Source organism: Lepus europaeus, chromosome 4, assembly GCF_033115175.1.
Source record: "Lepus europaeus isolate LE1 chromosome 4, mLepTim1.pri, whole genome shotgun sequence".
Lineage (NCBI taxonomy): Eukaryota > Metazoa > Chordata > Mammalia > Lagomorpha > Leporidae > Lepus > Lepus europaeus.
The window spans coordinates 144,543,470-144,559,001 of record NC_084830.1 but is presented as its reverse complement, the minus strand read 5'-3'; the positions used below and the strand labels follow the sequence as shown (position 1 = coordinate 144,559,001).

Here is a 15,532-nt window from a genome sequence, read left to right as displayed (position 1 = left end):
CATTTTCTAGGATTGTTGTAAAGCTGCAGTTACAGAATACAAGAAATGGTTTTTAATATATGGAAATACCTGGTAGCTCATGTTTTAGATAGTATCATCTTTTCAGTTTTGTATCTTATGGAATAAAGGAAATGTGAGGATTCAGTACTTGCTTGCTGGCAGAACTCTTATCTAAAAAGTGAAAAAATGAGGCATTTTCCTAAAACTGACTTTTTATCCTAGATGTCATTTCCACCACAATTTTCTCTCCTTGCCATACTGGAGTGGCTGGGTTTGAATCCCAGCTCAGCTTCTGATCCAGCTGTTGGCTAATGTGCATCTTGGGAGGCGCAGGCCATGGCTCAGGTACTTGAGTCTCTGCCATCCATGTGGGAGAAGCTCCAGGCTCCTGGCTTTGCTCTGGCCCATCCCTAGGTGTTTTGGGCATATGGGAAGTGAACCAGTGGTTGGAATAGTTTCCCATTTAATCATTTGGACTTGATAGTGAATGGTGCAGGCTGTCAACCACAGGCATTTGATGTTCAGGTGTCCTTCGCCATCCGATGATCCTGGAATTCCTAAGGAGCGCTCATGCCTTCCACTCACCCAAGGACACTTGAAGGTGGCATCTTTTCCACATACTTTTGCTTAAGGGAGTTATTTTTAATTTAAAATTTATTTATTTGAACAAAATTACAGGGAGAGGGAGAGACAGAAAAAGAGGTGGCCATAACATTCCAGGGCTGGGCCAGGCCAAAGCCAGGAGCCTGGAGCTTCTCCCACATGGGCGCAGGGACGCAAATACTTGAGCCATCTTCTGCTGCTTTCCCAGGCGCATTAACAGGGAGCTGGATCAGAAATGGAGCAGCCAGGACTTGAGCTAGCACCTATATGGGATGCCGGCACTGCAGGTGGCAGTTGAACACACTGTGTCACAGCACCAGGCCCTTAAAGGAGTCTTTTTGAGAGTTCAGATTCTCAAAATATACTGTGGGCTTTTTTTTAAAGATTTATTATTAGAGCTGGCACTGTGGCAGAGCAGGTAAAGCCGCTTCCTGCAGTGCCAGCATTCGCTGTGGGTGCCAGTTCGAGTCCTGGCTGCCCTCTTCCAATCCAGGTCCCTGCTAATGCACCTGGGAAAGTGGCAGAAGATGACCCAAGTGCTTGGGCCCCTGTACCCACGTGGGAGACCTGGAAGAAGCTTCTGGCTCCTGACTTCAGATTAGCTCAGCTCTGGCCGTTGCAGCCATCTGGGGAGTGAACCAGTGGATGGAAGACCTCTCTCTCTGTCTCCTGTCTGTAACACTACCTCTCAAATAAATAAAATCTTTAAAGAAAATTATTTACTTGGAAGGCAGAGTTACAGAGAGGTAAAGAGAGAGAGATCTTTGATTCGCTGGTTCACTCCCCAGTGGCTGTAATGTCTGAACTGGGCCCAGGTGAAGCCAGGAGGCTAGAACTCCATTTGGGTCTTCCATGTGGCTGAAGGGGCCCAAGCACTTGAGTCATCTTCCTCCACTTTCCCAGACATGTCAGCAGGCTGCTGCCTCAGAAGTGGAGCAGCCGGGACTAGAACAGGCTCTCATATAGGGTGCTGGTGTCGCAGGTGGATGTTTAACCTGCTGTACCACATCGCCAGCCACTACTGTGGACTTCTGAATCCAGTTTTCCAATTCCCCAAATCAGCCCAGGGCCTAGGTGTGGGTCTCAAATTTGAAAAGTTTGGTGGGGATTGGAAGCTTCAGAGATAATGAACATTTCTCTCTAACTTTTTAATGGTCTAATGTTGTGGTTAATAATGTGTAGTGATTCTGTGACACACATTCAGGCTTGGAAGTCACTGATGATCTTTGTTTTGCCCTTGGATTTTGATTGCTTGTTATCTAAAACTAGTTTGCAAGGTGGAAGAAGGAAATATTGAAGCTTGTAATTGTCTCTTTCTCTCCCTCTCTCCTTTCTTGCATTATTTTTCCTCAGGGGGACAGCGAGCAAGCCAGTGAGCACATGTCCACTATCTCACTCTCCAAATGCCCACGACAGCTTGCTGGGTAGGGCTGAAGCTGGGAGTTAGGAAGTTAAGCCAAGTCTCCCACACAGGTGTTAGGAGCTTGGTCACTAAGAGGTCGCCACTGCCTCCCAGGGTCTACATCGGCAGGAAGCTGGATTTAGGAACTGGGTGTTGAACCCAGGTACTTGAATCTGGGTTATCAACATCTTAACCACCATCCTTTCTTTAGACAGGTTTTGTGTGTAAGTTTTTTTATAATATATTGTTAGACTGTTGGCACAACAGCTCACATGCATACATACATGTGAAAGATCTTTCCAGAATAATGTGGCAGTTTTAAGACCACTTCTGACATTTTCTGGTGACATTCAGCATGGGAAAATTGTTCCTCCAGATCTCCCACATGGGCACAGGAAACACACCCACCTACCTGAGCCATCACTGCTGGCGTCCCCCCCCCCCCCCCCAGGGCTGCGTGGGCAGGAAGCAGCGCATTGTCTACCTGGAGTGGCACTGGATGCCCGCATCTCAGCCCCTAGGCCCACTCCCCTTCAAGTGTGTTTATGTGCACCTGCCCTTTATGAACTCTCAACTCTGTTGTCTTTGCTGTTAAATACAAACACTACTGGTGCAGTTGGTCTTGTTTCCTGGTGTTTTATGGGGGTAGTTGAAATGATGTTTCAAAACTGCCTGCCAGGAAATCCCATCTTCCCAGCCTGCTGGGCAGTGGGGTTGAGGAGGTTATGTGGCGCTCCTCCTGGGTGTGAGCAGCCACCCGGGGTGGACGTCCATCTCCAGGCCACTGGATGAGGTGCTGTATTTGACTTCACTCCTTGCTGTGCGTGTACCCACGGGATTTGCTGTTCCCCCTGTTTCCCACTGGCAGGCAGCGCCCCACCCAGGGCTGTGGTACGGTGGCACTCAGTGCTATCACTCGTCCCCTCCAGGAGACGTCACTGTACCAGGAAAGGGGCATGGCCCCCTCCTCTGTCCACCCTTTTCCCACCGGCCCACAGTGTCTTAGCGGCTGCTGCGGTTCTGGGGCCTCTCCTGTGTCGGGAAACACCGAGGAAGGGAACCTCTTCTGGGAGAGCAGGTTTGTAGGTGGTGACTGACAGGCCGGAAACTTTACAGTAAGTACGCACAGAGTACGTACAGTAGCCCTATCTGTTCCTGTGACGATGGGGTGGAGAATTTAATTTTTTTTTAGATTGAGCTATTTGAAGGAGTTACAGAAAGGTGAATCTACTGGGTCACTCCTCAGATGGCCACCAGGACCAGGGCTGGGCCAGGCCAGAGCCAGCAGCCTCCCCCGGAGGTCTCCCCCGTGGGTGCAGGGGCCCAAGCACGTGGGCCACCCTCCGCTGCTACATCCCAGGCGCATTAGCAGGGCGCTGGATCAGAAGTGGAAAAGCCTGGACCCGAAATGGCGCCCGTGTGGGATGCCCGGCTGTCTACAAAAACAGTTACCGTGCGTCCCGGCCCCAGCACCCAGCAGTCTGAATATTCGTGGTTTTGTTTGCAGGTAGGAGCTCTCGCTGCCCCTCCGTCAGACAGACGCTACGACCCTTTCACAGATTTTGGGCAGCTCCTAGCAGAACGAGAATTTAAAACATCATTCTACCAACAGCGAGAAAAGGCCGCCCCTGGGACCAGACCGCCGGGTCCGAACTCTCATTGCAGTATTCTGAGGAGTGCGCTCCCTCGTCGCGCCCACCTCACATAACTGGGGGTTTCGCCTACGCTGCCGGACCCGGGGGAGTCGCCGCGCAAGCGCAGTCCTGCCGGCGCGGGCCGGCGGGCGGCGGGAGATCCGCTCTCGCGATGCGTCGTGCGTGCGTGTGCGTGCCCGGTCCTCGCGAGCTCGCGCACGCCGCTTCTCCCACTACGGGGCAGCGGCGGCCTCTTCCTGCTGCGTCCGGGGCGGGGATCGCGCGCGGTGGCCGCGGCCGGAGCCGACAGCCCGCGTCCGCCGCCCGCCTCTGGGCCTTGGACGCCGCGCGCGGTGCACAGGCGGCGGGCCGGGCCCGGCGGATGGGAAGCCCCTGGGCGCGCTGAGGGGCTGGACGACGCGCAGCCGAGGTGGGTGGGCGCGCGCGGGCTTGTCAGCGGCCCGGGAGCCGAGAAGCCGAGCGGGGGCGAGGACCGCGTCTGCCCGGGGGGCTCCGGCCTGCGGCGCGGAGGGGCCGCTGCTGTGCCCTGGGCGTGGAGCAGGGCCCCGGGGGAGGCTGGTCGTGCGGCGGGGCCGGCGGGGGCTCTCTCTCTCTCTCTCTTTTTTTTTTTCCGTTGCGAGGTGGGACCCGCGGTCCTGCGCCCACCGTGGGCGAAGGCCTGCGGGCTCGCACGGCTCCGAGGGGCCGGCGACGGGCTGCGCGTTTAGGCTCTTGGCGCGGCGTCAGCGCCAGCCCCGGGGTGGCCGGGCATCTTCTTGCAACTTGCGGGTGCGGAAACCTTAGCCGCCGTCGCGCCCGGGCGCCCCACAGGTGATGCATTTTTAAACAGCGCGAGTGGAGGAGGATCCCGTCGCGCGCAGTGAGGGGACGGAAGGCAGACAAAGGAGGCCGTTAGCTGCGCCCGGGGCCGGCGGGGAAACTTTGCCCGGCGCCCGCCGAGCGGGTCGCCGGTGAGTCCGTGGGAGCGGTGGCCGAGGGGCGGGACGTGGGTCTCCGAGGAGTCCGTGTGCCGGAGGTCACCGCGGTGTGTGTATTCTGCTACCCTGCGGACGGGCCGTTCCCCGGGTAGGCCTCGAAGTTGGTGTTTCAGCCGCAGCAGCTCTCGTGGACTTCCCTTCCTTTTCAAAAGTTGAACCGTTTTTGACAAACGGCCTTTGGTAGTGTTCGCAGTGTGCTGCCTAGTGGCAGGGCTTGTAGAAATGCCGTGTTCCCTTAGACTCTGAAGAAACCTGGCTCAGCGCGGTCTATTATGGCGAGAATCAAGAAGAGTTGCCCGGAGAGCCCTCACGTGGGAAGAGAGAGGCATTGTAAAATGTGTGGTTCGTGCTTATTTGTGCAAATCCTGCGTAAACACACACATCCCTGCGTGTAGGGACAGAGACGGTGGTTACGCAACCACGGAGCTCACGGCGCGCCTCCCGTCTCAGTAGGACTGAAGTCAGAGTGGAGGAGGGAGGGTTGCTTTTAGCTCTGTGGTTGAAGCCAGTTTCTCGTCCGGGGTTTGAGAAAGCAGGATACTGTGGGTGGCAGTAGCAGAAGGCCTGCACCCTGGACGTCGTCCCCTTGGAAGAAGCAGCGGTTCCCTATTTTGTGTCTCCGCGCTTAGGGGAGTGTTGTGAACGGAGTTGGCCTTAGAGGTAAATTAACATAATATTGACCCAAGGCAGGACTGGCTGGAGGAGACGAAGGGGATCGGAGATGAGAGCTGTTTCAGAGTTGCGGGACTCATTTTTCAATGGTGCGGTTTTCGGTGTGGCCTGATGGCCTGGTAAAGGACCTGCGGCAGTGTTTTTGCCTCTAAAAGCGTAACGTGGTGTAAGCCGAGACTGTATATCCTGAGTGCTGATAGATGGTGAGTGTTCTAATATATTAGGAGAAAATGAGGCAGGGAGGTGAGGTCCGGAGGGAAGGTTTTGCTAAGTTTAGTGATAGGAACTGAAAGGCATGAACCATAAAACATGGAAACGGATTGTGGTAAGAAATATTTTCTCCTCTCCTGGCAGTCCTACCTGTGGAGGACAGCTTGTGCCTTTCACCTCTTTTTATGAGCGCCTTCCAGCTGGGTGATTCCTGAATGGCCCGATTGAAAAGGGTTCCCTTCTCTGCGTCTTGGGCTCACAGGCCTGAGCCCAGCGCGGGTTTATTGTCAGTAAGCTATTTTGGGTCCCGTCTTTTCCTGTATATACTTCTCAGTTTATAATTCGACGGGGAGAGGAATGTGGTTGGGTCCGTCACAAATCCCGGCGTTGGCTTTTCTTCGGTTTGGAAAATAAATCTGTTTGACTTTGTGCTCCCAACAGAACGGCTCAGTGGCTGTTTGGAGAGGTGGAGGCTAAAGAGGTGAATAAACTTAAACAGGAATATTTTAAGTTGAATCTTGTGGTTCTTCTTTTTTTTTTAACTGTTATTATTTGTTTAAATTTTATTGGAACTGGAGAGAAACAAAGAGATCTTCTGTCTTCTATCTAGTAGCCACAGCACTGGACGCCAGTAGCCAGGTACTCTGGCATCTTCTCTGTGGGTCACAGGGCCTGCTGCCTCCCAGGGTAGACATCAGCAGGAAGTTGGAGTTGCCGTGGGATGCGGGCATCCCAAGTGGTGTCTCAACTGCTGTGCCAAACGCCCGCCCCTTTGTTTTCGTTTTAGTGTAGTTGAGTAATTCTTAATGTTGTGGGGGTGGATCTTGTCCCCGGGAACATTTGGCAACTACTGGAGAAATTTTTGGTTGTCAAAACTTTACTGGGAGCGAGAGAAGTGTTGCTACTGATATTTCGTGGGTAGAGATCAGAGGTAGCCCTCACCAGCCAGCCCCCACAGCAAAGAATTACCTGACCCCGATGACCGCACTGGTGCAGCTGCAGGAAGTACCGCCAGTGCTTGTGGTTCTGAAGTCACATTGTTCACATGCTTACTTGACTTTACTCTTTCTAATGTGTGGCTCTGGCAAGTTGCTCAAAGTTCCTGCCTCTGGGGGCTGGCGCTGTGGCCCAGCAGGTTAAGCACCGCCTTGGACGCTGCCATCCCATATGGGCACAGATTCCAGTCCCGGCTGCTCCATTTCCTTTCTCACTCCCTGCTAACTTGACTGGGAAAGCGGTGGATGCTGGCCCAGCCCTGGCTGTTGTGTCCATTTGGGGAGTGCAGCAGATGGAAGATCTCTCTAACTGTGCCTTTCAAAGAAATAAATGAATCTTTAAATTAAAAAAAAAAAATTTGTGTTTCTGTAGAATAGAGCTAACAATAATGAGTTCCTTGTCGGTTTGTGCTGAAGATTAAATGATGTGTAAAGCACCAAACCAGCTTGTTGCCTGATACATGAAAACTGTCACCTTTCAGCTAGTACTGCATTTGGAACTAATCTTGAGGATCTCTGCTTTTTCTCATTTGTAATTGAAATTTTGAGCTCATGTAAGGTGATAATTCATAACTTAGGTCTCCTTGTTTGTGAAAAATTATTCCTTTTAATATTTGTGTTCGGCCTAATCTAATTTTATGTCCTCAAGGTTGTGAGGTATCTGCTGTAAAGAAATAGTTCCTTATTTTAGATGTTTTTCCTTCATAGTTAAGTCAGCTGGCCAACAATGCTGTGTTGATTCTTAGAAAATATTTAGTAATTTAACAGAAGTTGTCTCTGTGACTTGGTTTTCATTTCCTTTTGCCTTTGTATACTAAAATAAGTTTGCAGTCTCTTAGAGTAACTTTCCTAACTGAAGTCTTGGTGCATTTTTATGTGTTGGAAGAATTCAGGCAGGGGCTGGTGTTGTGGCACAGAGGGGTAAAGCTGCTGCCTGTGATGCTGGCATCCCATATGGGTGCTGGTTTGGCTCCCAACTGCTCTGCCTTGATCCAGCTTCATCCTAATAGCGTGGGAAAGCAACAGAAGATGCCTTCTGCCCCAGTGTGGGAGTTGTGGGTGAAGCGCCTAGATCAGGATATTGCATCCATCTGGGGAGTGAACCAGCAGATGGAAAATCTTTCTCTGTTGCTCTCTCTCTCTCTCTGTTTCTAACAAATAAATCTTAAAAAAAAAAATTTCAAGCAAGAATTATCTAAAAATTTTAGGGCTAGACATAAATATACATGTGTGACTCTTTCTAAACATGAATTAGAATCCATATTTTTAAATCTTTTTTCATTGCAATACAGTGCTGTGGTCTCTAAAACTTTGATTTCCTGTGTGTCTATTTATATGACTCTTCAGTGCTGGACCGTGATGTTGGTTTTAATGCATTCTTTATAAAGAAAAAAAAACACAGACAAAACAAAGACTTTGGACTCTTTGTTAATAAGTCGAAAGGCTCTTGGAAGTAAATCCACAGTGTGTTTATGAACAGGAGAGAGGGCAGTGTTACACGTTCAACTTTCTGTCTTGATAACTGTGCCTTCAAAATGAGAGGTATTTTATTATGGTTGTTATTCATATTTTGGTGGTGTAAGGTTTTATTTTCTTAAGATTGATTGATTTGAAAGGTCACCCGAGAAAGATCTTCCACTTGCTGGTTCACTCTCTAAATGCATACAACAGCTGGGACTGGGCCAGGTCAGATCGAGGAGCTCCATCCAGGTCTGACAGGCAGCTGGCAGGGATTTGAGTAGCTGGGCCATTGTCTCTTCCTTTCCAGATAGATGGCAGGCATAGGAAAGGGCAGCTGGTAGTGAGACGGCACTCTACTGCGGCCACTCAACTCGCTGCACCACGGCACTTGCCCCAGGAGTACGTTTTGTCCTCCCCCCCCCCCCCCCCAAGATTTATTCTATTTATTTGGAAGACAGAGTTACAGAGAGAAAGAAATCTTCCATCTGTTGATTCAGTTCCCAAATGGCCGCAGATGGCCACAAAAGGCCGGGATCAGACCTCAACTAGGAGCCAGGAGTTTGTTCTGGATCTTCCACGTGGGTGCAGGGGTCCAGTCACTTGGGCCGTCCTCCGCTGCCTTCCCAGGGCATCATCAGGGAGCTGGATGGGAAGTGGAGCAGCGAGATTTGAACTGGCACCCACACAGGATGCTGGTGTCTCAGTCTGCGGCTCTGCCTGCTGTGCCACAGCTCTGCTCCCAGTAATATGTTTTAACTGTGGAAGTGTCCCTCATTTGTTTATACTTTGTCTGGTTCCGCCTTCTGCTCGGATAGTGTTTTTGAAAGGAATTAGTACCCTGGACCAAGAGATTGTGATTTTTGTTTGGCACATTCTGTGCTTTGTAGGCGTAACATAGACTCAGGGTTCTGTGTGAATATTAAATTACAAAGCATTATAGGAAATGTGGTCAAATCAGAATTATATGTGTGAGATACAACAGGCCAAAGTAAGGCATCCTAACGACGTTCCACCAACTGGAAAAAAATGTTAGTAAGAATTCTTGTCTTTACTGGTATCCTTTTGGGGCTTAGTAATCTAAAAGAAAAAAGCCTATAAAATGTGGTGTTTGTTTTGTGATTGTATACTTTTCCAGTTCCTAATCAGAGAATTGTATGGCCACTAAATCTGTGCTAAAATTAAGTTCTCTTGTATGATGTTTGTCTTTACCCATGATAAAATTGAGGGAAAAAAGTGTCTTTTGAATCTGCTGGTGTGTGTGTATGTTTATAGGTCATCTGGAGTCTTGCCTGTCAGCCTAATTTTTGGTAGTCTGCATAGATGTTGGAAGACTATTTGCCATTGAATGCTGTCATACAGATACAACATATTTGTATATGTATATTTATGCATATTTGTCTTTTATTTCTGGTAGAAAATGATGCATCCTGTTGCCAGCAGTAATCCAGCTTTCTGTGGGCCTGGCAAGCCTTCCTGCCTCACTGAAGATGCCATGAGAGCCACCGATCAGTTTGACATATATTCCTCCCAGCAAAGCAAGTACAGCCACACGGTCAGCCACAAACCCATGGTTTGTCAGAGGCAAGACCCGTTAAATGAAACACACTTGCAGACTACAAGTGGCAGAAGCATAGAGATAAAAGATGAACTAAAGAAAAAGAAAAATCTCAACCGATCTGGTAAGCGTGGCCGGCCTTCGGGAACCACCAAATCAGCAGGATACCGGACCAGCACAGGCAGACCCCTGGGGACCACCAAAGCAGCTGGATTTAAGACAAGTCCAGGCAGACCTCTGGGTACGACCAAAGCTGCGGGATACAAAGTCAGCCCGGGGAGACCTCCAGGTAGCATTAAGGCTCTGTCCCGGCTCGCAGATCTCGGCTATGGCTGCGGCACCGCTGCCTTTCCTTACCCGATGATGCACAGCAGGGCAGTTCATGGGGTGGAGGAGGCCAGCAGTGAAGTGAAGCCGCCCGATGAGTGAGTGAGGCAGGAGAGGAGGGCCAGGTGCAGAAGGAAGGTGGTGCAGGATCCCAAAGCTTCTTGGTTTTATGTTGACATCAGTGATTTTACAGCCTGGGCTTTCCAAATTTGTATGCCTGTTTGATTTTCCCCTGCTTTTGCCCAGAAGCTGCTGTCTGCAGACAGAGGCAGTCAGGGCAGGAGTAGGGCACTGTGTGTGTCCATGGGCCCAGATGTGACACCTAGCTAAATCAGTGCTCTCTCCCGTTAGTGTCATGATCGGGTCCCATGTTTCACTGCTTCTTTTGGGCCATTCTGAATAGTTGCTTTGTGTGCTGAACAACTGAAACCATTATACCTATTAGTTTGGGAAATAAATCTGCAGTATAATGTACAATCTAAAGTATTTTTAACTGATGGAGCAGAAAAGCAAACTAGCGATTCAGGATTACTTGAGGTAATGGCTGTGAGTTTTTGTAACCCTTATTTTCAATGGACGGGACACAGATACTTGTATGCTTTGGCATTTTAGTAGTCTTCACATGTTTAAAAAACTTACTTTTAGCGTTCTAGGCTTAAGCAGTTATTTATCCATCTTGTGGCATTAATTGATTTAATCATTATTCCTGAGAGAATCCTTCAGTGCTTACCTTTCAGCATTGATAGGTTATTGTGTTTTTGGATTACCTGAGAGCATGTATACCAAACACCACAATCAGTTACCATTTACAAAAAAATTAATCTTTTATAAAAACTGCACATTACATTTTTGATGAAATGCAATGCATTCTGAGAGTAGTGTGTTTAATATAACTAACATTCCTGAGGTCTGCATGTAACTATAGTCACTGTATTTTTTCTTTCATATATTTAGTGAGTTTTAAAGTATGTTTAAAAATATATATTAGTGTTGCTCATTTATTTGTAATGTTTTTGGTTTTTCTGAGAAATCGTCCCATTGCATTAGCACTTACTGTTTCAGGTTTATATCTACCAAAGGACTCACGTTGTTACGTAGGCTGTAAAACTGATGTAAACCGAATGCATTTTGCCGACCATCAGAACCAAGATATGAAGAAATATACAGAAATCCATCTATGCATGAAATATGAAAAATATGTTGGTTAATTTAACTAAAAAATCTTGTTGTGACTCCTGGGAGACCACTTCATCTAAAAAAAAGTCCCCCTGCTCCCCCCAGTAATGTTTGCTTTAGAAGCAAGACAGAAAAGGAATAATAGTATTTGCTAGATGTGTATGCTATGGACAGAGGGAAACCTTTCTTCCTTCCTTTCTGAAAGTAATATTCCATGTTAATATTCATTTTATTTATTCTGAGTTTGTTCTAAAGAAGATAGGAACTTGGGATTTGAAAAATTTCTGCTGCGTTATAATCACACTGTTCATACTAGGAATTTTAAATGCCTTTGAGATTAAAATGTAGATTTGAAGGACCCAAAAACTTAAAAATAATTGAAGTTGTGGAGGGGCACATAATGCATTGTTTGGGCTTGCTCCCGGTTAATGCACACTCTGTTTGCAAATGGATGTCATGTTCCATACCTTTTTTATCAGGAAAAAAGCAGCAAGCCTTCAGGTGTTCCAGTGATGCCTGACACAGTGAGCTGGACTTTATGCTGCTCTTTACAGGAAGAGATGTTGCATTGTGCCTGGGCACGGTAACCTCAGCATCAGCTTTGCACAAGCAAACCCTAGAGAACAATGTTGGGTGACTATGTAATCAGTTGTAACCTTCTGGCAGCTAAATTGCTACAAGAGTTACTTCTTGCAGAAGCTTAAAATTTAAAACTTTTAATATTTCCTCACAACAGTATAACTTCTGACATACACAGATGCTTTCATTTTTACTCATTTGTTCATCTGCTCACTTTTCTTACGTGTCTGTCGTTTAGCTGTTTCTCAAAGTGATGTTCAGCAGTTAGCTGCTCAGAGAGCCTCTCTGAAGGCGCTTGTTTGAGCACCCTGCCGTAGGGTAGTACACAGTACACACCGCTGTCAGAGATGTGGTTGCATATTGTATTTTATAGGAAATCCATTCCCCTTCCGGTTTGCTTTCAGTCCTGATTTTGTTATTCATATTCATTTTCTGCCCTGCCCTTTCCTACGTTCATTCCCCTCTCCCCATCCTCCAGCACATCTACAGTGGTGCTGTACTGTGTCAGGAGACAAAGCAGGTGTATTATTGTATAATGAATTTTGTATACATGTTTATGAAATGGTGAGATCAGCTAAAGGGAGTATGTTCTTAAAAGTGTATATTGTTAAGAGCTATGTGGGGGGTGGGGGGTGAATGGTTACAGTTGTGAATGAGTAACATCTTTCAGGCAGCTGGATTCACTGTGCTGTGAGCAGTTACCTGAGCTGGAGTGTTAGCTGTATACACTGGTGAGCATCTCCTGTCTACTTAGCTTCTCTTCTTATGAACAGTTCCCTGGTGCCATGCTGAAGAGAAGGACGTCTAAGTGATGATATGAATGAAGTCTTCAGATATAAAATATTTTTACTTCTATATAATCGAAAGACCACATTGTGCATCTTTTGTAACACTGTCTCTTGTCATGATAAACACTGAAATAGCATGTTAAACAGTTGCCTATACTTTAATATAATCAATTGGGGAAAACTCGCCATCCCCTCCCACTGTATGATTGTTCCTTGAGAGGTAAATTGCTAATTTTATACTGTGTAATTCTGTCTTTACCAAATAGGTTTCACTATTCTATGTTAAAACTCTTGGTCAGAAAATGATCTATTCAAGTAAGGTTGCTTTACTTTTTTCTTTAAAAAATATTTTAACATGCCTTATTTATTATTCTTATATTAACAAATAAGGAACTAGTACAGATGAAATTTTCATTTTTTGACAGATATAACCTTGCATAACTGATCTTTAGTACGGGATGATTTTGATACTATCTTTGGAGTTTTGCACTGGATATTAAAAAAATACATTGGCACCATGTATTACAAGAAAAGAAGTAGCATCTGGTTTAATTTTTAATATTTGGGGACTTTTTTAAATCACTGTTTCAATTAGACTAAGAATTCTTTATATTTTTATTTACTTTTTAAAAGAAACATCTGTCAAAGTAATCCTCATTCCAAACTGGTATTTGTGCGAATTTGCATATATATTTTCACAAACTAAGAATAGTTTTTTGAGTTAAGAAAGGGGAAAACATCTGGATCCATTTATTAGGTTAAGAATGATCCATCTGGTGTTAGAAATAACCACAGTGTGTGAACTACAGAAAAAAAAAATTGAACTTGTTTATATTCTAGGAAGCTGTAAGAACACTTCAGGGGTTGCGGATGATCATTGTTAGTCGTTGTCTCTGTATGCAGTGAAATGTTGGGATCCCTTGCTAGTGAACTAGGAGAATTCACAACAGTTACTCAAAACAGTTTTTTCCTTGGACATGAAAAATTGTGATGCTGGTTTTTTTTTTTTTTTTTAATGACTTAACTATATGCTCTTCAACTCTAGGATGTATCTTGATCTTTCCATTGCTTTTTGCCCCTCCTCCTTTCAGGTAGACAAACTGTGCTCTCACATATTATGTGTTTATTTTTTGGAGAGTTTAATGCTGTAGTAATTCAAGTGTGTGATTTAAAGTAATCAGTTCACTTTGATTCTTTAAGTTTTCACAATTTCCTTTTCACAGATAATTATGGAGAAAGATAATTACCGATTAACTGATACTAAGCACGCTGTCCTCTGCTGTAAAGAGTCTGAATAGATAACTGTATGTTATATGTCCATGAACTCGAGCTACTCGTGTGCAATTATGTGTATGGGAATGGAGTAGTGTTCATGATCTGTATCTACATCATCATATGGATGTATATTTATTAATAAAGTCACTACTTTAAAACCAACTGTGGCTGTGCTTTGTTGTGTAGCACTGCACTTCACAGTGGGGAAGCAGTCCTTTTTTCTTTTTTTTTTCTTTTATTTATTTATTTTTTTATTTTTTAACTTTTATTTAATGAATATAAATTTCCAATGTACAGCTTATGGATTACAATGGCTTCCCCCTCCCATAACTTCCCTCCCACCCGCAACCCTCCCCTCTCCCGCTCCCTCTCCCCTTCCATTCACATCAAGATTCATTTTCAATTCTCTTTATATACAGAAGATCAATTTAGTATATACTAAGTAAAGATTTCAACAGTTTGCACCCACATAGAAACACAAAGTGAAACATACTGTTTGAGTACTAGTTATAGCATTAAATCACAGTGTACAGCACATTAAGGACAGAGATCCCACATGAGGAGCAAGTGCACAGTGACTCCTGTTGTTGACCCAACAAATTGACACTCTAGTTTATGGCGCCAGTAACAACCCTAGGCTCTCGTCATGAGTTGCCAAAGCTATGGAAGCCTTCCAAGTTCACCGACTGATCATATTTAGACAAGGTCATAAAAGACAGGGTGAGGATAGTAACCAATGATCCTAAGAGTGGCATTAACCAGGTCTGAACAATTATACAGCATTAAGTGGGGAAGAGGACCATCAGTACACACAGGTTGGGAGTAGAGCCATTGGTGGTAGAGTAGAGGTTATGATTACAAAGGAATGAGGCCCAAGTGCGCTAGACAGGGTCTAGAACAAAGGACAGAGTCATTATTAGAGGAGCTAAGAAAGGTGCTGTCTAAGCTACAATTAAGTTTTCTGATTGAGAGGCAAATAGAACCTGACAGAAGGGGCTTGATAATAATCTGTTGGACTTTAGGCCTTGTAAGTTAAGAGGCCCAGGCCTATCTATCTCTTCACATGGAGTACATCCTAAGGGAGGTGTGAACCTCCTGGAGGAAGGCACCCTGTTAACTTTCCTTACTTAGAGGCCTGGGAGGAGAGCTGGTCAGGTAAATGCAGGTGGCATCTCTAACAAGAAATTTATAGTTCTGCCTTCAATGTTGCTGACCCTACTTGGCTGTCCCCTCAGCTGCAGTGGTCACTTTGGAAGCTGGGCTGAGTGAAGGGCTTTTCAGCTTAGAGCCAATAAGTCACCTTTTTTCATTACAATGAACCTTATTCTTGAGATTTTGCCTTCTGAAATCTGCCCCGTAAAGTGTGTGATGTGTGTATTTGTAATTTAAAATCTTCACAAATTGATCCAGTTTTCTTTGCATTTTCTTCCCATTATGAAGATAAGTTAGGCTAGTGTTTCTACTGAAGGCTTATATTTAAATTTTTTTAAAAGATTTGTTTATTTATTTGAAAGGCAGAGCTACAGAGAGATAGAGGCAGAAAGAGAGTGAAAGAGCTTCCATCTGGCCGGCGCCGTGGCTTAACAGGCTAATCCTCCGCCTTGCGGTGCTGGCACACCGGGTTCCAGTCCCGGTCAGGGCGCTGGATTCTATCCCGGTTGCCCCTCTTCCAGGCCAGCTCTCTGCTATGGCCCGGGAAGGCAGTGGAGGATGGCCCAGGTCCTTGGGCCCTGCACCCGCATGGGAGACCAGGAGAAGCACCTGGCTCCTGGCTTCGGATCAGCGCAATGCGCCTTCTGCAGCAGCCATTGGAGGGTGAACCAACGGCAAAAAGGAAGACCTTTCTCTCTCACTATC

General features: G+C 46.3%; 1 protein-coding gene across 3 annotated transcripts in view; it reads left to right on the top strand.

The window, feature by feature from the left end:
• The first annotated feature begins 3,947 nt into the window (after nt 1-3,947).
• C4H5orf24 (chromosome 4 C5orf24 homolog) overlaps nt 3,948-15,532 on the top strand; it is a 50,358-nt gene continuing 38,773 nt past the window's right edge. Inside the window, exons 1-3 of one of the 3 annotated variants that reach the window (XM_062189111.1) lie at nt 3,964-4,069; nt 9,390-9,819; nt 11,513-13,837. In XM_062189111.1, coding sequence (XP_062045095.1) covers nt 9,393-9,819; nt 11,513-11,553 — 468 coding nt within the window. In that variant the 5' untranslated portion in view covers nt 3,964-4,069; nt 9,390-9,392 and the 3' untranslated portion in view covers nt 11,554-13,837. Of the gene's footprint in view, nt 4,070-4,452; nt 4,611-9,389; nt 9,820-11,512; nt 13,838-15,532 lie in introns of those variants that run through there. The other 2 variants (XM_062189107.1, XM_062189108.1) reach the window with 2 other exon arrangements.